Source organism: Mesoplodon mirus (genome assembly GCF_964341445.2).
Source record: "Mesoplodon mirus genome assembly, chromosome: 9".
NCBI classification, from domain to species: Eukaryota; Metazoa; Chordata; class Mammalia; order Artiodactyla; family Ziphiidae; genus Mesoplodon; species Mesoplodon mirus.
In genome coordinates this window covers 102,544,804-102,568,539 of record NC_138985.1, presented here as the reverse complement: position 1 = coordinate 102,568,539, position 23,736 = coordinate 102,544,804, and the positions used below count along the sequence as shown (strand labels likewise).

The 23,736-nt window shown below is 42.3% G+C and overlaps 1 protein-coding gene across 2 annotated transcripts; it reads left to right on the top strand.

Moving 5' to 3' along the window:
• The first annotated feature begins 2,047 nt into the window (after positions 1 to 2,047).
• On the top strand, positions 2,048 to 11,148 carry MRPS33 (mitochondrial ribosomal protein S33). Of its 2 annotated transcripts, none has more exons than XM_082631616.1 (3): positions 2,048 to 2,123; positions 6,772 to 7,013; positions 10,472 to 11,148. In XM_082631616.1, exons 2-3 carry the CDS (start codon positions 6,799 to 6,801, stop codon positions 10,575 to 10,577), a joined length of 321 nt encoding a protein of 106 aa, XP_082487742.1. In that variant the 5' UTR covers positions 2,048 to 2,123; positions 6,772 to 6,798; the 3' UTR covers positions 10,578 to 11,148. The 2 variants fall into 2 exon arrangements, with proteins under 2 accessions (XP_082487742.1, XP_082487743.1); XM_082631617.1 differs by lacking the exon at positions 2,048 to 2,123 and adding an exon at positions 5,672 to 5,758.
• Positions 11,149 to 23,736: the final 12,588 nt, after the last annotated feature.

Sequence of the window (23,736 nt, the reverse complement as noted above, 5' to 3'; positions counted from 1 at the left end):
CCCACTATATATGGGACAAGGGCCCTGGCAGATATGAATAAATTAAGAATCTTGAGATGGGGAGATCATCCGGGATTATCCTGTGGGCCCTAAATGCAATTACACATAACCCTATAAGAGGAAGGCAGTAGGAGATCTGATACACACGGAGGAGAAGATGATGTAAAGAGGAGGCAGAGAGATATTTGAAGATTCTGGCCTTGAAGATTGGAATAATGTGGCCATAAGTCAGTGAATGCCAGCAACCACCAGAAGCTGGAAGAGTCAAAGAAATTATTCTACCCCAGAGCCTCTGGAAGGAGTGTGGCCTTGCCAACACCTTGATTTTGGCCCACTGATACTGATTTTGGACTTCCGGCCTCCAGAACCGTGAGACAATAAAGTTCTGATGTTTTCAGCCACCAAGTTTGTGGTATTTTGTTATACCAGGCTCCGAAACTAGTATGAGCCCTATGAAATTCACTTAATAAGAGACAAGGTGCAAAGTGCCCCACAGTACACAGCCATCTGTAACTCTCTATGCCTTGCTATATTTTAAGAAAGAGTTATGGTAGCTTACAGAGATTCACAAAACATCCTGATAACACAAATAATAAATAGGAGAAAAGGGAAAAACCAAAGATATATATGCAAAACAGAGCCAACAAGAAGGTTTATATTTGTTTATGCAAATATACATATAATAGTTCCTGCCATGAGTCCACAGCAAATTTGGCTCTAAACTTTCTAACAGCCAGTATTCAAAGGAAACCTCCTTGTTTATGTGATTCAGTGGTTATTAGATAAAAACAAGCCAAGACAAGGTGAAATTCCTACCCAGGATATTTCTTTTGGACTGAGCTATGCATGCTATACTCATTACACCCTGTGTCAACTTCTTAAGCCAGACCCAAGTTAACAAGGCTACTAATTATATCATAGGTTGATAACATATCAAAACTTAACTTGATAAAAACAAATTCTATAGCATATATTGATAAGATATCAAAACCTAAGTTAATAAAACAAAATTCTATAGGAGGGAAGAGGGTGTCAATAGAATACCCTCTAGGAATATAGCTCACCACTGATTTACCTTAATTCCGGGGTACATTTTAAAGTATTTATGACAGGCCTTGAATAATGCTCAGAAAAAAAGAAGTGTTCTCAGCTAACTATTAAATATTCAACAAATGCTTCAGCCAATGCCTATATGGCTTGAGACACTGTAAAATACAGTGTTTCTACTGTCAAGCAGGTTCTAGATAACTACTGAGGAGTCAGATAAATACCCCATCCCTACTCCCTGAAAAAGCTTCCAGGCCAGTCGGGTAGAGAAACACATAGTTCCCCTAATCCAGCAAAGGGGTATCAAGAATGGCCTCCGGGGACTTCCCTGGTGGCGCAGTGGTTGGGAGTCCCCTGCCAATGCAGGTGACGCGGGTTCGTGCCCCGGTCCGGGAGGATCCCGCATGCCGCGGAGCGGCTGGGCCCCTGAGTCATGGCCGCTGAGCCTGCGCAACCGGAGCCTGTGCTCCGCAACGGGAGAGGCCACAGCAGTGAGAGGCCCGCGTACCGCAAAAAAAAAAAAAAAGAATGGCCTGCGGGAAGCGATACTAATTGACTGTTAGAGATGAGTAGATCGGTAGGAGGGAGGGGAATGGCACCCCTGATGGGTCAGAAGTTTCTTCAGCCCCTAAAGTCAAGCAACGCGCTTGGAGCACGTCAAGGCCTAAGCTGGATGAAAAGGGAAAGAAAGAAAGTGGAAGGAGGAAAAGAAAAAAAAAATGCGTTTCATTCTCCACCACATGGCACACGCATAAACACTGCTTCAGAGGTTGGGGGGTGGGGGTCAGCACTATAGCCATTTCCAATAAAATAGTTAGCGAACCCTGCAGGACGTTCATGAAAGCCAGGCCTCTCGCCCCTGAACCTGCGTTCCATCAGTCCTCCGCTCTCCTGGAGGCGCTCGTCTCACTGCGCAGGCGCCAGGTCAGACGCTAGGGGTTCCGGGTCTCTCACTAAGGCTCCACTCTAGCCGCCAAACTTCCGTTTCTCTACTGCTCTCCGCTGGAGTCTCCGGCTGGAACTGGGGGGCGGGCCTTCCGGGAAAGGGGCGCGCGGCGGAGGAGGATCGTGAGTAGGTAAGACTGTAGGTGATTGTTAGGGGGGCATGTAGTGAGTTATGGGCAGTGGCTGCAGAGACCCTGCGGAGGTCTCCACCCTTGTAGAGTCGCCAGGAACAGGACGAGTCAATTTCATTAAGCAGCTTGGAGGTTTCACAGGTCTCCCCCAAACAACTTGGCCTTTTCCTACATAACTTGGGAGATTTACCAAACGAAGGACGCTAGCCTAGTTTCCTCTCCGGCGCAGTTACTCTCTTCCTGTTTAGGCAGCATTCAAGCCTCGATTTCTCTGCTCATCGGTTGGCCTTAGCTTTTGTGGGTCTGGGGTTTCAGCTTAGTTTTGTTACCAGCTTCAGAAAAGTATGATTGAGTGATATTTAAGAAAAATATTAGCGAAATGCCCTACCGATTCAAACATCGGTTGACTTGACACTGTTGCTTCCATCACAGGCAGGCGTGATCCAGGCAGTTGGAGGAGGTTGGGGGTGTTCTTGTTGAACTGAGTAAAGCTTGACATCCATTCAGAGCCGTTCGTGTCTCTGCAACCCAGTAAAATAAGCGGTACCGGGCTTTAAACAAAAAAAAAAAGCACTGTGTCTAGATTGTTTTTCTGTGAAACACGTGTGCACATTGTGTGACTTCCTTGAGGCCTGATAACTATGACTATTAGGGCAGGCCCTGGGCCGTGAGTTTTGCACGTCATCCTCATAATTCAGTGAGATACTACAACTGTCCTGTAGTAGATGAAAAAACGAAGGCAAAGAATACATACTACTGCAAACGCGATATGTCCATTAAAGTGCAGAGGCAAGATTCCAACCAGCTTTTCTACTCCAGAGCTGGCGCTCTCCACTAACCCGTGGTTCTTGCGAAACCTCCCTCCTCAGCAGAATTTACACACACACACACACACACACACACACACAATTTCAGCATTCACTTTTAAATTTCCCCCCGGGATTCACCACACTGAGGGTTACCCAGGTTAAGAACTCCTGTACATTATGTGCACTTTTCAAAGAAAAAAGGCAAACCTAATCCAAAGCCAGTTACTGTATAAACCTGACCTTTTAAATGCATCAGACCTATCAGAAAGATCAGAGAAACTTACTCTTTTATGCTAAAGTAAAGAGATGGATATTTTCTCCTATGGGCTTAACGTGTTTTGCTCCGGCACATTGCAGTAATTTGTTTTTGCTTAGCATTTTCAAGTCCAGGTAATTTTTCTTCATGATACTGTTTTCTTTAGTTCACATTTAAAGAAATTTTGATATTTTAAGTGACTATTCTCTACCCCTTAGAATAGCTTCATGTGAATAAAAATCTAATTTTTTTGCCTTTTACCTTAATGTCTTTCACACAGTCATCATGGTTTTTTTTAAGATAAAGTTGAAAGTTTCTGTAAAGGGGCATACCAGGATCCTGGAAAATCTTAGATAAGGCTTTCCAATCTTTAAAAAAATGTAAAGCTAATAGAGTGGCAGTTTGCCAGTCTCAGGACCAATATTTATGGACAGCAGAACTTGTGAGCTGTTTCAGTCTATGTAACAGAAAGGTTTACCAAGCTCCTATGCTGTACTTCATCAGAAACATACAGGTCTGTGCTCTGTAAGAGACTACAAAGCAGTAATTGGTAATTGTCATAGCCATTTTCAGTTTGCTTCTATTTAGCAAGTGTTTCTTTGTTTCTAGTAAAGGATTCAGGTTTGGAGAGGCTTATTCTCTTAATCCATCATAAAAGTTTTAGGACTTGGATTTTCTGATATGACCATTTCCATTGGATTCTAATGAGACCTTATTATTTATGAGCTATGTGTCCCAGTACTTTACTACATTCCATGGTGGGCATGGAGATAAGTTAGCATCCTGTGAAGGCTTCCGTGACCACTGTCCTAGTGAGTCCCTCCCTCCCTACTACCTGTCAGGTTACCAAGCTGCTGGTCCCCTCGTGTATGTTTCTCTGGCTGTTGGTGTCTATAAGTGAGGATACCATTCCAGGGAGGTGCAGGTTCAACCACATGGAGTATGCATATGCTTTTTTACATGATTAAATGAGGACAAGGAATAAACAAATGTGTCTGTATAGAACGTATGAACACCAAGCATGTTTAGGTTTTGTCTTTTTTCTTTTTTTAGTTTACCATTGATTCAGTGCCACTATCTTATTTCTCACATGGTCCTTCAAGCTTTGTTTTCTGAAAAGGAAACTCATATTTAGAGAGGATAGGTAATTGTTCAAAATAACCCAGTTGATGAGTGGCAGAGACAGTACTCAAACCTAGGCCTCAGGATTCCATGCTGCCTCTTCATTTAAAAATAAAATGATTTGGGGCTTCCCGGGTGGCACAGTGGTTGAGAGTCCGCCTGCCGATGCAGGGGACACGGGTTCGTGCCCCGGTCCGGGAAGATCCCACATGCTGCGGAGTGGCTGGGCCTGTGAACTATGGCCGCTGAGCCTGCGCGTCCGGAGCCTGTGCTCCGCAACAGGAGAGGCCACAACAGTGAGAGGCCCGCATACCGCAAAAAAAAAATAATAAAATAAAATGATCTGGGGTTCAGAACATATTTTCGTGAAAATTTTGTAGCAAAATGATAGTTCCTAGACCACCTTACAAATAACTGATTGTGGAAATATTATGCAATGGCAACAGAAATCTGTTCTGATGCCATAATGGTTATTAAGCAAAACAAAGAAAAGTTGATTAAGAAACCTTTTGTTTTTAAGTTTTTTGTCTGATGTTTGGAAAAAAGATAACCTTAAAGGTGGAAGGAAGACAAAAGATAATGCATGCAAAGAAACTTTTTGTAGCTTCTGAAGGCAACTTCTGGTAATTTGCAAGGCCTTTAGAGGTTTATAGCACTGACTGTTTTCTCTTTATACATTAACTGTTAATGACTTTTTTTCTCACTGATGAAATTATACACCTCTGACAACCCCAATCCATCCCCATCCACATAATGGAGCAAGAGTTGGGAGAGAAAGGAATCCTAGAACTGAGTGCTGAAAGGAAAAGGAAGGAGTAAGGCTTGCACAGATCCCAGGTTGGAGGGGAGAGCGGGGAGAGACCTTGGACAGTTCTCCCATTGCTGTCCTTCAGGTGGCACTATCGGCCCAAGCTTGCTCGGTTGGTGTTCAGAAGGTAAATGGTTTGAGACTGACATTCTGAGATTGGTTTGAGGTCTTCCTCTGCTCTTCCAATGGATCTTGGAATGGACATGAAAAATTATTTAATTTAAATACTGGATATTTAAATTGCCAGAGCAGTTTTGAAATTTACTTGGCAGCATTCCTGTTTAGGAGGGGTTTTTTAATATATTTCTTCTATTGGTTTTTCAAGATAGATTTATGCCTTTTTTCTATTTGGAGATCAACTTCTTTTCATCCCAGCTGAACTGTCCCCCAGGATACTGTCTTAGTCAGCAAAAACTCTCATCTCACTATAAAAATTTCATGTAAATTAGCATGTTCTGCCAACAGGTACCCTTACATTTGAACTAGAATGGAATGAGGGTTATTCCACCAGCAACATTCTTTGTTTTTTTGGTTTTTTTCAGATAAGGAACTCTCAAATGCTTTTTTTTAATTGAAGTATAGTTGGTGTACAATATTATATGTTACAAGTGTACCATATAGTGATTCACAATTTTTAAAGGTAATACTCCATTTACAGTTATTATAAAATATTGGCTATAGTACCTGTGAACATTCTTGATTTTTATGTATCACCTGTATAATCTTCGATGTATAGTACCTATAGTTTCTGCATATTACAGATATCATTCTTTTTTTTTTTTTTTTTTGGTGGATGCCCTATTCTAAATATTTTGTGTCTTCAGATAACTTTATATAGCGTCTATTTTTTTGGGAAAAGACAGATATCATTCTTATACTATTTCAACATTCTATGCCTCCGAAGAAAAAGTTACGGTTTTCAGCTAATAAGAATTTAGGTAATTTTCATTAAAGCAGAGTATATAAAATGGAAGATAAGGCAAGTAACATCACAATTCATAAATGCCTTTTGTTCAGGAATAAAATGAATCTTTTGAGCTGTTGAGTTAATTCCTATAAGACTACTATCTTTGTTTTTCCCAGCTGGCTGTCAGTCTCTAGGCAGAATTCAATCCAGCAACCTGGAGGCTAAATGACCTCATAACTCATTAGCTGTTCTCAGAGCCATCTGGAGCCCTTGAGGAGAACAGCGTTCAAAGGGCTGATAATAAAGACAACAGCATAATTATTTCTCCACCATGATTAAACCTTTAGGTGGCAAGCAGTCAGCATATTTATTATGCAGATTGCTGAGGTGGGTGTTTTCTGAAGGTATAATAACAATGCTCTGGTAGGATAACTTGTTTCTCTGACCTCATCTAGCCTACAAATAGGTAAGCTGACTCTCAGTAAATAACCTATTGAGTCATAAAATCGTTCATTGTAAAAGAGGCAGTACAGCTGGGGAGTAATAATGTGTGAAGACCAAATGTAAAAGATGCAAAAAATGTAAAGTATGCAAGGGAAACAGCCACTCGACGCCAAGGCACGTCCTGCCAAAGATGTGAACGGATTCACGTGTGGCTTGCTGTGTTTTCACTTTGTAAACTGTTCATTAGATAATCTGGGAATTTCTTGCACTAACCTGTTTATCTTTCTTCTCATTTTCTTTAGGGACTCTCGCTCCTTGCTGCGCAAGAAATGTCTTCCCTTTCAGAATATGCCTTGCGCATGAGTCGTCTGAGTGCCCGGCTGTTTGGTGAAGTTGCCAGGCCCACTGATTCCAAATCCATGAAAGTGGTGAAGCTGTTCAGTGAGCAGCCTTTGGCCAAGAGGAAGGAGACTTATGACTGGTATCCTAATCACAACACTTATTTTGCACTCATGGGGACGCTACGTTTTCTTGGACTCTACAGGTAATGACAAAAAAAAAAAACAACCACACACGGAGAGTAACCGATAAGAAATCTGGTTAGTAGATCAGAAAAGGAAAAAATTAGCCTTTCTATCTTTATAGTTTTGTGGTTCTTATAATAGTGCCCAGTTAGTTCACAAGGTACAGTTGTGGGAGGGGAAAGCTTTCAAAATATCCATAATGAGTATACTTTAAAAAAAAAAAAAAAGGAAACATGCACTTATTGGAAGACATCATTTAGTTATGTCTAAAATGTGACTAACATTGACTAGATACTGAGCTATAGTGAGATGTTAAATTAGTCATTAATCTAAGAGCACTCAATGGATGCAGAGGAAAACTGGTCCAAACACGGAGCAGATTCTTATTGGTCAGATGAAAAGAGTCCCTGCCCTGTGGCTGATCTGCTTCCTCACTGGTGAGGGGGAGCCTCCTTCCTTTCCTGATGGCAGTTTTGTAGGATTTCTTATTTCCTTTCACCCTCTTCGGACACTTAGTTGGTACCCTTTTTGGTATACTAATTTGGTCTAAATAAGTTGTAGTTTACCTTTAAGAGTAATATGTAATCAATATTATAATAGGATAATAATATGTAATAGTAAGAGTAGCAGGCTCTTTCCACCATGCATTTGTATGTTTGTGTATGTGTCAGAAGTGGGTGTTTAAGATGATATACTGCTCTAGAAAGAAAAAAGATCAAATACCCATGTGACCATTTTCTTTAAAAAAAATGTCTTAGTTACCAAACAAATACATGCTCATTATAAAAGAATTTAAATAGTACATAATTGTATAAAGTTAAAATGCCTACTTTTTTTTTTCAATTTAACAAGTTTTAATTGGACTTGTCTTAGGGCAACAATACAAAAATTAATTTGGGACTGTTTGCACTAATATAATAAAATTAATAGTTCATTCCAGATAACTAAAGATTGGTACATTCATTTATCCAACAGATTTTTTTTTTGAGTACCTTCCATGTACAGGCACTTAAGATGGGCACAAGGGGAACAGCAATGAACAAAATAGAATAGATTTTCTTAGTTAATATATTACTAGAGATGATAGTCCATGACGTATTTTGAATTTCTGGAATTGCTTTTGGGATTATCTCCCTTGCCATTAGTCTCAGCTCAAAAAATAAAAATTAATTTTATTCTTACCCCAAATAAAATATTGGAAGGTAGATGTCCTGAGTAGAAAATCATAATCCATAACCAAATTAAATACATTCAGTTATTTTAATTTACTTGTTTGCTGCTACTTTCCATTTGTTTGAGAAATAAAGCCTTGACTGTCTTTGGGGACAGAGAAAAAATACTTAGCATTTAGTTATCCATGGAAAAGCACAATTATTTTCATATTTAGCCACTAGTTATGGTAAATGGTGCCTCTAACACAAGGCCTCCTGGGAAGTCAGGCAGGATGAAACTAGACAGTCTTCAATGAAGAAAATCTTATTCAAAGACCTACAAAACAGGGAGGGAAGCAGGTTCTCAAAAACAGTGACTCATTCAGTCAAGCAGGTGCTTGGGCTGGTTCATCAGCAGAGACAAAGACCCCTGCCTTTGTTGCTTGCTCTCTGGAGGAGGTTGTCGGGAAAGGTTGGCGGGGGGGTGGGGGGGGAGGGAAGGAGGAGGGGGAAACATATTAAATAAGTAAATTATGTGGTGTGTTACAAAGTTGAATGTGCTACAGGGAAGAAAAACAGTAGAGCCTGCTGAGCAGGATCAAAGAGTGCTGACCAGGCACTCAGTGAGCAGGGAGAGGACAGGTCACAGTATTAAACAGGACAGTCAAGGTTAGCCTCATTGAGAAGATGAGGCTTAAGCAGAGACTTGAGGGTGGTGAGTGAGCCAGGTGGGACCCAGGGAAGAGCTTGCAAGGCAGAGACAAGAGCAGAGCAAAGGCCTTGAGTTGGAATGTTCCTCGTCTGTTCCAGGGGCTACACAGGCCGAGGGGAGAACAGTGGGACAGGAGGTGGATTGTGCAGGGGGCTGAGTAAAACGGGGATCGGTTTGCTGGGTTGTAAACAGAGGAGTGACATGATCTGACTTATATTCCAGAAGAATTACTCTGTTTTTGAGAATGACTTATTTGGGGGGCAATCATAGCTGATCCCTAAGAGGTCTGCTGTATCTATCATGTTCATGGAATGAAACATCATACCCTATAAAACTGATCTATTTTAAAACAGCCTAGGGGGAATTCCCTGGCAGTGTAGTGGTTAAGACTCTGAGCTTTCACTGCTAAGGGCCCGGGTTCGATGCGGTTGGGGAACTAAGATCCCTCAGACCACATGGCATGGCCAAAATAAAAAAATAAAAAATAAAGTGAAACAGCCTAGGGAGTTAAAAATTGGGCCCAGCAAACCCCTCTCTTACATTTAATTGGTAAGCCATTATCCACCCTTTTACAGATGAGGAGACCAAGGGGCAGGGAGGGAAGATTCCTTATCCAAGGTCACACAGCTACTGAATGGTGGAGCTGTGATTTGAACCCAGGGTCACATGGGTTCCACAGCTTACATATTTAAACACTATACTGTTTGAGGGCCTCTATATCCACAGGTTGCATATCTGCAGATTCAACCGATCACGGATCAAAAATATAAAAAAATTAAAAATTCCAGAAAGTTCCAAAAAGCAAAACTTGAATTTGCCACACACCTGGCAACTATTTATATAGCATTTACATTGTATTAGGTGTTATAAGTAATGTAGAGATGATTTTAAATATTCAGGAGGATGTGTGTAGAATATGCAAATACTATGCTGTTTTATGTAAGGGACTTGAGCATCAGTGGATTTCGGTATCTGGGTGGGGGGGTCCTAGAGCCAGTCCCCCAAGAATACTGACCGTATTTGATCTTAGAATGCAGATATCTTTATACAGTACAGGCAGTCTTCATTCATATGTACAGACAGTCCTGGCTGCCTTGACCCCTGGAGGATCTGTCTGTTGATCCTGCTTCCTTCTGCCTGAGACTTTCCCCAGCAGCCTTTTTGTGTGAATCATCCACTGCCATCAGGGCAGCTTCCTCCAGACCTTTCCCCTTTGTAGTAGGTGCTAATCCCTGGGCCTCTCAGGGTCTCGTGTAGCTGTTGAAGCTTATACCCACTTTCTGCCCCCTTCAGTGTTTAGTCTTAGTGTTACAGGGAAATTTGGGGCAATTATTAGTGTTGTATCCTAGTTACCTAGGTTTACACGGGCGGGTTTGGTAATTAAGCTGTTGGTAGCATTGTTTCTGTGAGGGAAAACTGACCTAGAAATGAACTTAGGGAACAGAGCCCATCTGTATGTCGGGGGTTCCCTGTCCTTTCTGTTCACCAAGCTGAGCATGTGCCCTGTAGAAGTCAAAGCTTGATAACCAGAACCACCTAAGAGAACATTCTAGATTGGTGTACTTTTCCAGTCTGATAACAATACTGGCTAATTTTTTTTTCTTTCTCTTTTCAGAGATGAGCATCAGGACTTTAAGGATGAGCAACTGCGTCTGAAGAAGCTTCGTGGAAAGGGGAAACCAAGGAAAGGAGAAGGGAAAAGAGCAACAAAAAGGAAATAGTGTTGGTCCATCAGGAGAGGACTTCTCCCTCAGCAGCTGAGAGCAGGAGGAAGTGTATTTATTGTCCCTCCACATATTGGAGGAGTATAAGCTTCCTAAGTTGAAGATTATTCAGAGGAATACAGTCATCTACGTGCTGAAGTCTAATGCGGTTGAATTGTGACTGGTTTCTTGAACACATTTTAATTCTGCAACATTGTTTACCTTGGTTCTGTAATCTGAAGTCTACCTTATTCCCCAGAGAAATGAGTACATGATTACTGTTGAATGACTTGTTTGGGAGGGGATGGGATGTTGGCGGAGTGGAGGGGACACTCATTAAATGAACACCCTCGTTACTCCCTTCTTGCTTCCCCACTTAGCCAGCCCTAAGCTCTTTCATCTTTCTGGCTGTTCAGCCACTGTCTCCACCACCAAACTCACAAACTTGATGTGCCTCTCCACCTACTCCTTTGAGAATATCTGTAAGATAAATTTGTGGGATAAAAGGCTGCGTCTGTAAAGAGAGCATTGGGTACCTCCTGTATACAGGCTACCAGAGCCCGGGTAATACAATGGTTTGCAACAAACAGTCCCTACCTTGTGGAACTTTCAGTCCTGAGGGAGAGCCTAATATTACATAATTACATAAATACAATTGTATTACATGCTACAAGGGAAAAATCCAGACCAGACTTCTGTGAGAGTGTGGATGGATCGATGGATCGATCCACAAAGATAGCAAGAAGCCCAAACCTCATTAGGTATTTTAAAGAAGGCGTCCCTGAAGAGGTGATATTTAAGCGGGGCTCTGAAGAATAAATTAGAGTTAGGCAGAAGAAAAATGGTGGAAAAGCGTTTGAGGCACAGAGAACACCGTCTGCAAGCCCTAAGGTAAGAAGAAATTGTCCCGTTCAAAGAACTGGAAAAAAGACCACTAACTAGTATGGGTTAGTCATAATGAAATAGACAAAGGCCAGACTGCGAAGGGCTTTGCAAGTTCTGTGAAAAAGGTTGGACTTAAACCAACTTAACCATAGATCAAAGTGTGTAAGACGTTATTTCTATGAGAGGTGAGTTGTATACAGTTGAGGAGCTCGATGCTCATTGGATTATATTCTAGCAGTGAGTTTCCAATGAGGTTGCAAGGGCTTCTCTGATTTTTTTTCTTTTCCAAGAATTCTGAAGATCTCTAGCACCATCAAGGAAAATTTTTAAGTACTTTTTATTGTGGTAAAATCATAAAATTTACCATCTTAATTATGTTTAAATGTACAGTACAGAAGTGCTAACTATATATGCACATTGTGCCAAATAAAGTACCTTTAACCTCGTTTCTACCTCTCTCAGGAAAAGAGCAAAGCACGCAGGCGGGAGCACGTGCAGCAACTACTCCAACTATAATTTTCTTTCCCTCCAACACTGGAAGTATTGGCAATAACTGCCCTGTGAATAATTCCTGAACTAGTAGGAATCCTGCTGCATATGCTTAGAAAAATGATATTTTTAAAGAGGCCTAATCCAGATGGTATAGCTAGGGCGTATATTACAGTTGGTAAAAATAAAAACTAACTAAAAATGGGTAATTCCATCTGATAGATGTGAATTCCAGCAGAAGGCTGAGAATCCAGTTAGAACTCTGCTGAGCACCTGCCACATGCCTGGCACATGCTAATTTTAGAGGACACAGATAAATAGCCTCAGTCCTTAAGATTGTGTGAATGAGCATGTGTGTGTTGTATTGACAGGATCTCGGGGGTTTGCTCAGAAAGGTGCAGAGGCACTATTAACTGCAGCTGAGCCTGGTGGGTGGATGGGCCCCAGGACACTGGGCTGAGAAACAGGCTTGTAGCCTGGATCCAGTGTAGCTAAATGGATGTTCTGAATCATGCCGTCTCCACCTTTTGGAGAAAGACTAACTGTAAGAGGAACTTAGGAGTATTAGGTTGATACTCTAAAGAGGAAAACTGCTTTAGACGCCAACAGCCATCCTGAGTCAGAAAACAAGCCAAAAATCTGTGTGTTGGTTCTCTGATGGGCCCCAAGCCTCCAAGGAGCCTTAGCACTGTTTGATAGGGAAGCTGTCGACAACTCAGCAGCAGGTTAGGGTGGCGCTGCTCCATGCTGAAAATTAGAAACTAAAGCTAAAATGCATTTGTACATCAGCTGTACCCTAAAACCAACTGATACAGTAAACACTGTGCAGCTCAGAACAGCCTGTACTGAATAGTGGACCAGATGGGAAGTAGAGGATGAGAGGGATGAGTCAATTCTTTTTTTTTTTTTTTTTACATCTTTATTGGAGTATAATTGCTTTACCATGGTGTGTTAGTTTCTGCTTTATAACAAAGTGAATCCGTTATACATATACATATATTCCCATATCTCTTCCCTCCTGCATCTCCCTCCCTCCCACCCTCCCTATCCCACCCTTCTAGGTGGTCACAAGGCACCGAGCTGATCTCCCTGTGCTATGCGGCTGCTTCCCACTAGCTCTCTATTTTACGTTTGGTAGTGTATATATGTCCATGCCACTCTCTCACTTCGTCCCAGCTTACACTTCCCCCTCCCCATGTCCTCAAGTCCATTCTCTATGTCTGCGTCTTTATTCCTGTCCTGCCCCTAGGTTCTGCAGAACCTTTTTTTTTTTTTTAGATTCCACATATATATGTTAGAATACGGTACTTGTTTTTCTCTTTCTGACTTACTTCACTCTGTATGACAGACTCTAGGTCCATCCACCTCACTACAAATAACTCAATTTCGTTTCTTTTTATGGCTGAGTAATATTCCATTGTATATATGTGCCACATCTTTATCCATTCATCTGTCGATGGACACTTAGGTTGCTTCCATGTCCTGGCTATTGTAAATAGAGCTGCAATGAACATTGTGTTACATGAGGACGAGTCAATTCTTGGTGCCATGGAACCAACACGTTTCAGGACACCAGTGACCAAAGGTTAAGACAAGAACTAACTGCAGGGCCTCCCTGGTGGCGCAGTGGTTGAGACTCCGCCTGCCGATGCAGGGGATACGGGTTCGTGCCCCAGTCTGGGAGGATCCCATATGCCGCGGAGCGGCTGGGCCCGTGAGCCATGGCCGCTGGGCCTGCGCATCCGGAGCCTGTGCTCCGCAACGGGAGAGGCCACAGCAGTGAGAGGCCCGCATACCGCAAAAAGAAAAAAAAAAAAAAAAAAAAAGAACTAACTGCAACTACAAAAAAAAGTCTTTTAACTGTAGGTTTCAGCTAGCCAGATTGTTTAGTTGGATTTCTCTGGTCACGACCAAAACTATTTGTTTTCCCTCTAATGTCTAGTGTTTTGTGTGCATGGAGGATTTAGCCCTTGACTTTAGTGTGGCATAGTAAGAAGAGATTGGGGTTTAGATTCAAAAGTCATGGGTTTGTGACAGAGTTCTACTCACTGGCTGGGAGACCTCAAGTCACTTAACGCCTCTGAACCTCTTTCTGCCTCTGTAAAATCCTGATAATACTTCACTGGATTAATGAAATTATGTTTGTGAAAAGGACTAGGTAAACTGTAAAAGGTTAATCAAATATTTTTACATACAGCTATTTGTATGACCAGTAAGAATCGGTATGTCTCACTAGCAGATTTTTCCAAGAAGGTGTTGACAAATACCTGCTAAAAATGTGAAGTTCTCTGTGTTTACATGCAGCATGATAGGTTTAGGAAGAAACAAGTGTGAGATGCATTTTATTGTTTTTGTTTTCTTTTTAACATTTTATTTAATTTTTGGCTGCGCCATGTGTTAGTTGCAGCACACGGGCTCTTCATCGTGGCATGCAGGCTTCTCTTTAGTTGTGGCATGCGGGTTTTCTCTCTCTAGTTGTGGCGTGCGGGCTCCAGGGCGCGTGGGCTCTGCAGTTGGCGGCATGCAGGCTCTCTCATTGAGGTGCGTGGGCTCAGTAGTTGTGGCACACAGGCTTAGTTGCTTCGCGGCATGTGGGATCTTCCCGGACCAGGGATCGAATCCATGTCCCCCGCATTGGAAGGCAGATTCTTTACCACTGGACCACCAGGGAAGTCCCAAAATGCATTTTATTGTTATGTAATCATGGGTTCCAGAAATTTATTTTTTTTAAAAGCGCACACATACATAATAATGCTTTTATTTATGAAGCACCTTCCACAAAAGAATAAGTCAGAATTTAAAATTCCACCCTCTTCACCTTTTTCCCCTTTCCTCACACATTTCTCCCAAAGCTTTTAAGTCTCAAAGTTTAGAGAGTGAGAGATAGGAACAAACTTCCAGAGCAATAGACAGGGGGAAAGGTCTTTCAACCTGCCAATCCTGTCTTCATGGCCCTTCTTAAGTACTCATTTGTTAGTTCAAAAGGAAGCGTTTCTTTAAAAAAAATAATAAATTGGGATAAAATCAGCAAAACACACAGCAATACATTCAAGAAGACTAAGATAAAACAGGGAAACAAACAGTAAAACCCTGGATATCCAAATACTGGAAAACCAGTAAAACATTTATGCTGAACTTGAAACATATTTTGTAAAATGACATTGAAGCAGCAAAACAGAGAAGTTCATGAAACTAGCGGGAAGACTGACCAAAAAACCTACCCAGATGCAACTTTCTAACGTCACTGCAGATCTGGTAGAATTATAAGTTCATATTAAAGTAGAAACTAGACTTAAACCAATGTAGATTCTAAATCATCTTCTACTTAAGAAAATGTGTTTTCTGAGACAGGATAGATTCATTTACGGAGAGCTTTCTGTGTCTGTTGCAGAAAACATGCACTTCTCCTTACTGACAATCTAAATTGGTGCTCGGTACAGAATCATCTTCCCCAAAGAGCCTGAAAACTACTAATTGACCCTTCCTGTTGAGTTTGGCATAAAAACAACACTCAACAGAAATTGAAGAGAACAAGGATCTATCTAAAAAGAGCTCCAGGCTGAGGATATCGGTATGGGAACTGACCAGTGCATTAAGCACCAAACAATTTAAATTCTTAATAAAGAAATAAGCGAGAGGAGAGATCCATGTGGTTTGAATCATCAGGAACTTCACAAGGAGTGAAAACAATGATTGCAAGTAATGTCAACATTTTTGGAGCACTTACCAGATGCCAGGCATTGTGCTTTGTAAACCTTACATAACCCCCGTATGATAAGAATCCCCGTTTTACAGATGAAGAAACTGAGGCTTAGATCTTGTACCCAAGATCACACAGCTCTAAATGTCTTAGACTGAGGTTTAAATCCAAGCTGCCTGATCAAAAGCCTGTACCTTTTATGACACGACAGAGTAGCACAGATCTGCTAAGTCTGAGGATTATCGTAACAATACCATTTGCCCAGTGTTTTAGCATTTGCCAAGCACTATGCTTAACTCTTTCTATAAGCTATGTCACTTAATTCTTAAAACAACCCTATGAAGTAAGTGTTCCCTTTCCCATTTTATATGTGAACTGCCGTTTAGAGCTGTGGTTCTCAGCTCCAGCTATGCATTAGAATCACCGGCAGGAGGTTAGAAGAACCCTGTGCCTGGTCCCACTCCAGGCCAATTCAATCCGAGTTGGGACAGGGAGGGAGAAATGACTTAATCACTGTATTTTTGAGAAGCTCCTATGGCTCTGTTGTGTAGCCAAGTCTAAGAATCATTGGTTTAAAGCAGTATCATCTGGAGAGCTTGTCAGACAGCTGGCCACACCCCAGAGCGTCTTATTCAGTAGGGCTCCAAGGGGCCCAAGAATTTGCATTCGTGATGCTTCCCAGGTGTTGCTGGTGCTGCTGGTGTGGGACCGCACTTGGAGAACTATTAGTTTAAAGTCACTTGGCCAAGGTCCCCCCGTTAGCAAACTATTGTGGCTCTACCTCGCCAGTGAAATTCCGTAGCCACCCTGGAGCCTTTTCAAATCTTTAGAACTTGACAGCAGTAAAATAAGGTATCCCATGTAGGGAGAAAGATTTAGCTAATATGAGAAAGTTTATGAAAATACTGAATGTTGTAAAAAGAAAAAAATTGAATAAAAGGAGAGGGATCCCATATACCTGAATGGGAAGATTATGTATTATTGAGATGTTAATTGTTTACATTTAATTTATATAATTTATAATTTCTATAAAAATTTCGATATACATTTCTTGTGTTTGATAAAAGGATTTAAAATTTCAAAATCCATTTGGAAGGAAAAATAGAGAACACAAGAAATTCTGAAAAGGAAGAATAATGTGGGGACTTATAACAGATGTTGAAACATATAATTTAGATTGTTTCTGGATTTCCCTGGTGGCGCAGTGGATAGAATCTGCCTACCAATGCAGGGGACACAGGTTAGATCCCTGGTCCAGCAAGATCCCACGTGCCGTGGAGCAACTAAGCCCGTGAGCCACAACTACTGAAGCCCGTGTGCTCTAGGGCCCGCGTGCCGCAACTACTGAGTCTGTGTGCTGCAACTACTGAAGCCTGCGCGCCTAGAGCCCATGCTCTGCAACAAGAAATTCTGCAATGAGAAACCCGCGCACTGCAAAAAAGAACCAACACAGCCAAAAAAAAAAAAAAGTTGTTTCTAAAAATAGTGATATTCATACAAGAATAAATCATTGGGGAAAAAAAGAGATAACCCAGAAATAGTTTGTATAAGAATTAACATATAATAAAAGATGCTTCACAAATTAGTTAATAAATGGTATTGGGACAATTAGTTGGCAATTGGGTGGGGGATAGACAATTTAGGTTATCACTTCATGCCATACACCAAATAAATTTTGGATGGGTCAGTAATTAAACATGGGGGGAAATTATTAATGGAAACTATAAGGGAATAGAACTGAATCATTAGCTAAACTTGGACAGAAATTTACTTCTCTAACTTCAAGTAATAAAAGAAGCCCAAGGAAAAGGCAAGCAGATTAAAAACAGGTTCTTAAGAAAATTTTTAAATGATGCCAAAAAAATACTTATGGCAAACAAGACAAATAAATAGGGTATTTTTAAAGTTATATAAAGAGCTCATACAATTTTATGAGAAAAACATTCATGTAACAAAAGAAAAAGGGCAAATGATATAAATAGGCAAATGACACAAAAAGAGCAACTAGAAGTAGTAAACAAATACATAGGGATACACACTCTGGCCTCAGGGCCATTATATCTTTGCCTCCAAATACAATCTCCCCAGACGTCCCACCTGACTCTTAAACTGACTTTTCCAGGTCTTTGTTCAAATGTCACCTCAACGAAGCTTTCTCTGACCACCCATTTGAAAATCACATGTTATTCACTAGTGAACAACATCCCCTCTTCTGATTCATTTTTCTCCCTGGCACCTTTTCCCCCTGCTAGAACCCAGCTCTGTGTGGACAGGAATTTTACTCACTGCCATATCCCCAGTGCCTCAAACAGTACGTGATTCGTAGTCAGAATCTCTACATTTTTGTTGAATGAATGAAATACTCAAGCTTGCTTATAATTGGAAAGTAAATGAAGTACATTTTTCTCACTATATTAGAAAAGAGAGAAAGAAAAGGAAAAAGGGAGGGAGGGAGAGATGAAGGAAGAGAAAGATAAGTGAATGATAATGATAATTCCTTTGGATTGATAACGTGATTTAGTAAAACTGGAAAACGTTGTCGGCAACGTATTTAGTTTAACCTTATGGAAAAAGAATCTGGTCTTCCCTGGTGGCGCAGTGGTTAAGAATCTGCCTACCAAAGCAGAGGACACAGGTTCAAGCCCTGGTCCGGGAAGATCCCACATGCCACGGAGCAACTAAGCCCGTGCGCCACAACTACTGAGCCTGTGCTCTAGAGCCCATAAGCCACAACTACTGAGCCCACGCACCTAGAGCCCGTGCTCCGCAACAAGAGAAGCCACCACAATGAGAAGGCTACGCACCTCAATGAAGAGTAGCCCCCGCTCACCACAACTAGAGAAAGCCCACAGGCAGCAATGAAGACCCAACACAGCCAAAATTTTTAATAATTAATTAATTTAAAAGCCTATGCTTAAAAAAAAAGAAAAAGAATCCATCAATGTGTATACTGAGCCATTAATAACACCCATATCCTTTGACCCAAAATGGTGTTGATTTTTAAACACTTCTCCAACAGAAGATATCCTAGCTCCTTGGAGAAATAGTGGATTCCAGGGTTGGGACAGGTAAGATACAAATTATGCCAGAAAGTAAGGAAGTGTCCCTCCAAAAAAAGGATGGGGGACCTGTTGAAAGGGCATGGAATCCAACCTGAAAGAGTTCCCAAATGGCCAAGGCTGGAACAATTTGAGCAGCAAAACAAATAAGAATAGTACTGAATTAAAACCCAGAGATTAAAATAAATATCCTTGAGTTCATACTGATGCAAATAAATTGGGGAGAAGGGACAACTCTTCCTTATAGAAGAATTCTAATTTAAAAATGTAAGGAATGAGGGAAAGAGGAAATCACCATCGGAACACCGCATAATCACTGCTGCAGGCAAGATCCACTGATGGGATGCTAAAATTAGTGGGCAAAAGTTTTAGGAGAAGCCAGATATTTGTATGCTTTCAAATGATCTCCCCTAGATAACTTTAAGGTAGAGACACCTAGCGGGCACCACCTTAAGCAGGTAATCCAGGTTGACATCAATAATAAGACACCCCGACATCCTGTACTCCTGATAGGATACACTGAGAGGGCTATACCACTCCTGTGAAGTTCTTCCCAATAAGTAGAACTGGGACTTCTGTTAGGTACCCTGGCAAGATACAGATGGGCTTGGAGTTGCAGGGCTATGACAGTACGAGATTGACACACATGGCACCTCGCCTTGGCCCATGCAGGTTTCCCCAGGCGAAGGCTTTGGTCCTGGAAGCAGCAGTGACAGCAGAAGGCAGAGCAGGGGGACATGGGTTAGGCAGCTGGAGGACACAAGTGAGCCTGGAGTTAGTAATTAGAGAAAGAAGAGTACAAAAGGTAAAATCAAGCTCAGAGTGTGGAAGCATAAGGACCAGAGAGTTCAAGAAAGAAGCAAAAGGCAACCAGGCCAAGAAGGATCAGAGGGAAAGAATCTAGCCCAGAGGTCACAGGCTGGTAGCCTGCAGCCCATATTTGGCCCATGAATGTGATTTGTCTGGCCCACATGATATTTTTTGAACTGTGAAGTAGATATCAATGTTTTTTGGGGGGTTTTTTGTTTTTTTTTTTTTGTTTTTTTTTGTTTTTGCGGTACACGGGCCTCTCACTGCTGTGGCCTCTCCCGTTGCGGAGCACAGGCTCCGGACGCACAGGCTCAGTGGCCATGGCTCACGGGCCCAGCCGCTCCGCGGCATGTGGGATCTTCCCGGACCGGGGCACGAACCCGTGTCCCCTGCATCGGCAGGCGGACTCTCAACCACTGCGCCACCAGGGAAGCCCGATATCAATGTTTTTTAATTAAGAGATTTTACATAAAACCCAGATATCAGCTTCTCTCTTAAAAAAAAAAAAATCAGAAGTCATGGGAACACTGGGTATCTGTGGCTGCCCCTCCAGGACAGAGAAGTCAGAGGCAGCCTCCGTTTATTATTGGGCTGTTTCCTTGCCTGTTTCTCTGGTTTCGTCACCTGCCTGGCTTTCCTGTAGGCTTTTCAGTCTTTAGTTTCAGGATCTCGCTGAAGCAGTGAAGTCCACGTGACGACCCAGGCAGAGAGTGACTGTAGGATAAGGCACCGTCTGTCCCTGGCCTGGGTTTGAATCAGCCCCCTTGGTGTTGAAGGAGCGTCGCTGGTGAGGGTGCTCTCTGCAAGGCCCCAGTGCAGCCAGAGCACCTAAGTTCCGGGGGCAGTCCTAACAATCCATGCCGTCAGAAACTGAGACAGGAAACACATTCTACCGAGGAAGAGACTCGCAGGCTTAATGCTTTCTGCTCTATCACACTCCATTCTTCTCTAAGCAGTAAGACACCTGGTTCTCTCTCTGTTTCCTGGGATATTGTGACAGCCAAGTAAAAAATAGAATAGGATCCAGTAGGCTTTGCATGGATGAGACAGACATATCTGTGTGGTTTGAGGGCAGAGGTGGGAGGAAGAAGAGATGATGCATTTCAGGAGGGACCACTGTTTTGGAACAAACGTTTTCTGGCTGTCTTCCCTGTGTGAGTGTGCATTTTACCTACTCTGATAGCAAATACGGGTAGGAATTGCTGGCTGCCGAGCATGAACTTGAACCCCGATGGGGAATGACTTCTGAGCCCTTGGGTCAGTGGTGGTACTGACCCAGAATGAAGCCAGATGGGTGACACCTGGTCTGGCAGGTGGCATAGAGAAGGCAAGGGCTCCGTCACTGTGCTTCTCCAGCCACAACTTGACAGTCATCGGGGCAGAGGGCAGGGAGAGCCGGGGCCTTGGGCAGAGTATAAACCCCTCATACGGAGGCAGAAGCCAGCAGCAATGACTCCCGGAGAGACAGCAAGAGGCACCAGCCGTCTGTGTGGGGAGGGGAGCCCTCAGGCGGACGAGGGGCTCTGCCGCTGTGAAGGCGGGGGCCCTCAGGGCTCTGCTTGCTCTGCTTATTCTGTTCACAGGGAGTTATTCGTGGTGGAGAGGCTAGGTGGAGCTGAAAAAGAAAGGAGAGGCAGCAAAGCCACTACCACGTGAAAATCAAAAGTGGATAGAACATGCTGGGGTTTAAGTAAAGGGAAAGTAAAGATGAGCTCGCATAAATTAGATTTTTACACAACCTTTTAGAAATACATCTAGGATGTAAAACTTGGGGTTTGTCTATTCTGTTTTCCTTTGGACCTCTCCCCTTCGTTTAGCCTTTGCTCTTAGCTCTTAGTGGGATGGGCTGCAGCCCAGGCATCTGCATTTCCCACAAGTGCTTCCAGGTGATTAATATGCACTTTAAAGCATGAGAATCACTGTTTCAGGAATTCTGGTGGAACCAAAATTGAAAGAGATAAACACAGGTTCCAAGATACTTCATTAGTGAGCCCCAAGACGTAGGCCTCCAGATGATCTTGTGCTTGGAAATGTACCAAAGATGACTTGAGTCCACTTTGAGTTGTGGGGTCCTCATCACCAATCTCCTTCAGGCTCTGATTTTATAATTCTCTCCAACAAGCTCATATGTCTGTCTGATTTTATTCTTAGTGAGGCCTTGGTGTTAATAATTGCTTATCATTCTGGTATGATCTTGTCTTTGTGGGGGCATGTTCAAGGATGCACGGGTAGTAAGGATACCCGAATCCCTGGGTGCTAAATCCCAGCCATGTGGTCTGCTCCAAACCATCCGTGCAGGCTGTACAGTTCATCATGGAAAGGAAGGCATGACAAGAATTACCTTTCTTGTGAAAAATAATCAACTGATATTTCCTCTGCCTTCATTGGTCCTTTGAAGTCTCCCCACTGCATTTCACAACCAGCCTTAATAGCAGGGAAGATGAAAGTGAAGAAAAGCTCAGTGATCTCATCTGGAGATCGCAGTCTGTCTTTAGCACACAGGTTGGCCCTCTGGGATTCTGTTTGCCATGTCGCCAAGCCACTCACCAGAGCCAGCTCCCTAGGGAGGGCATGGCGACAAGGTGATGTATGGAAAATAGGAATAAAAGAAAATTAGTCCAGATCATCCTCTCAACTAAGATCACTCCAAAACATGGTCGACTGTCAAATGTTCTCCAAAAAACAAGTATTACCTCTATGATACAAAAAAAAAAAAAAAAAGGTCGTTCTTTAGGAAGAACATGGTCATGAATTCAAAGCAGAGCATCTCAATGGATGCATCTATTTTCTCGTTAAAAATGAAGCACCTGAGAAAGCATCAACAAAATAACTCAAAATGGTAACGTGGGTTATGTTTTCCTAATTGTTATTCTGCAGGAGCCCCAGTCAGTTTGAAACTTGTGCAAGTCCCATGTGCCCTGCTTTCCTTTCCACCTTCCACCACAGACCCTCAGCCTCAGGAGTTCTCCACTGCCCTGCTGCCTTGATCCATAGGAACTGACCGGTCCTGTGGAAACTTTGCCCTCAGCATTACTGCAGTGCCTGCTCCCACATTTCCTGAACCGGTGACCTACAGGGTGAGTGACCCTCAACTTACTGGTTCAGGTACAATGCCGAATCTGTTTCTGAAATGCTACAGTCTCTAAAAAAGAGGCTTCTTATACTTTTTATTAACTTGCTCAGACAAACTTGTGCTCTCCATCCTGCTCTGAGGTTGCACCAGCTAGCAGGCCCAGCTGAAGCAGACAACATTTACAGAATGAGAGCCTTTTTACTCAAAATGTGATATGTGGGCCCCCTGAGAGCTTGCTAGAAACGCAGAATTGCAGGCTCAGCCCAGACCTTTTGGATCAGGATCTGTTTGCTAACAAGATCCCCAGGGGGTTTGCAGGCACTGACTTAGATTTGTATTATTAACCTTCAGAGTCCTTAGAGGTCGTAGGTATACCAGGGACCCAAATGCAGCCTTTCTGCCTTTACTCGTGCAATTCATTATTCTCTGTGCCCCGAAATACCTTCCATAACAGCTCATCAATCTGGCAAACTCCCTCAAGGCCCAGCCCAAAGATCACATCCCCATTGGAACCTTCCTTATAACCTGAGTCAAAACTAATCATTCTCTCTTTTATGCTCCCTTGATACCCTTGATACTTTACATCTACATCTAGTACATACCAGTATTTCAGAGTCTTCACACCATATTATAATTATATGCTCACATATCTGTGTCCCCCACAAGAAGTTGAGTTACTCAAGGGCAAAGAGCATGCCTTAGTCATCTGTGTTCCTCAGCACCCAGCCCAGGACTTGGAACAGAGGCTCAGTAAATGAAAACGACTCTTTGATCTTTCCTTTCATTGTTTTAGAGTCATGTCATAGTAAATTTAATGTTGCCTGAAGATTTTCACATTGTAGCCTTCTATCCTTTAAAAACTATCCTTATATCTTTAATTTGCTAATTTACAATAGTGATTCAAAAACATTTGCATTGGCCTAGAAACAATCTCTGAGCCTGTGTTTCGTCGGGATAACTATTTCTGCCCCCTTTCCCTTGCCCACTGCCTTCTCCCACAACATAACATATCCATTGCTGATGAAAAGCCAGCTTACAGAGCAGATATTTTTAGGGGCTGGTGGTAGATGATGTAATAAAAGGAAGTAATGTATCTATTCATTTATATTAAGCCTGTCTTGATGCTGCTAAAATTTTCCTACAGGTATCTAACTGATATTA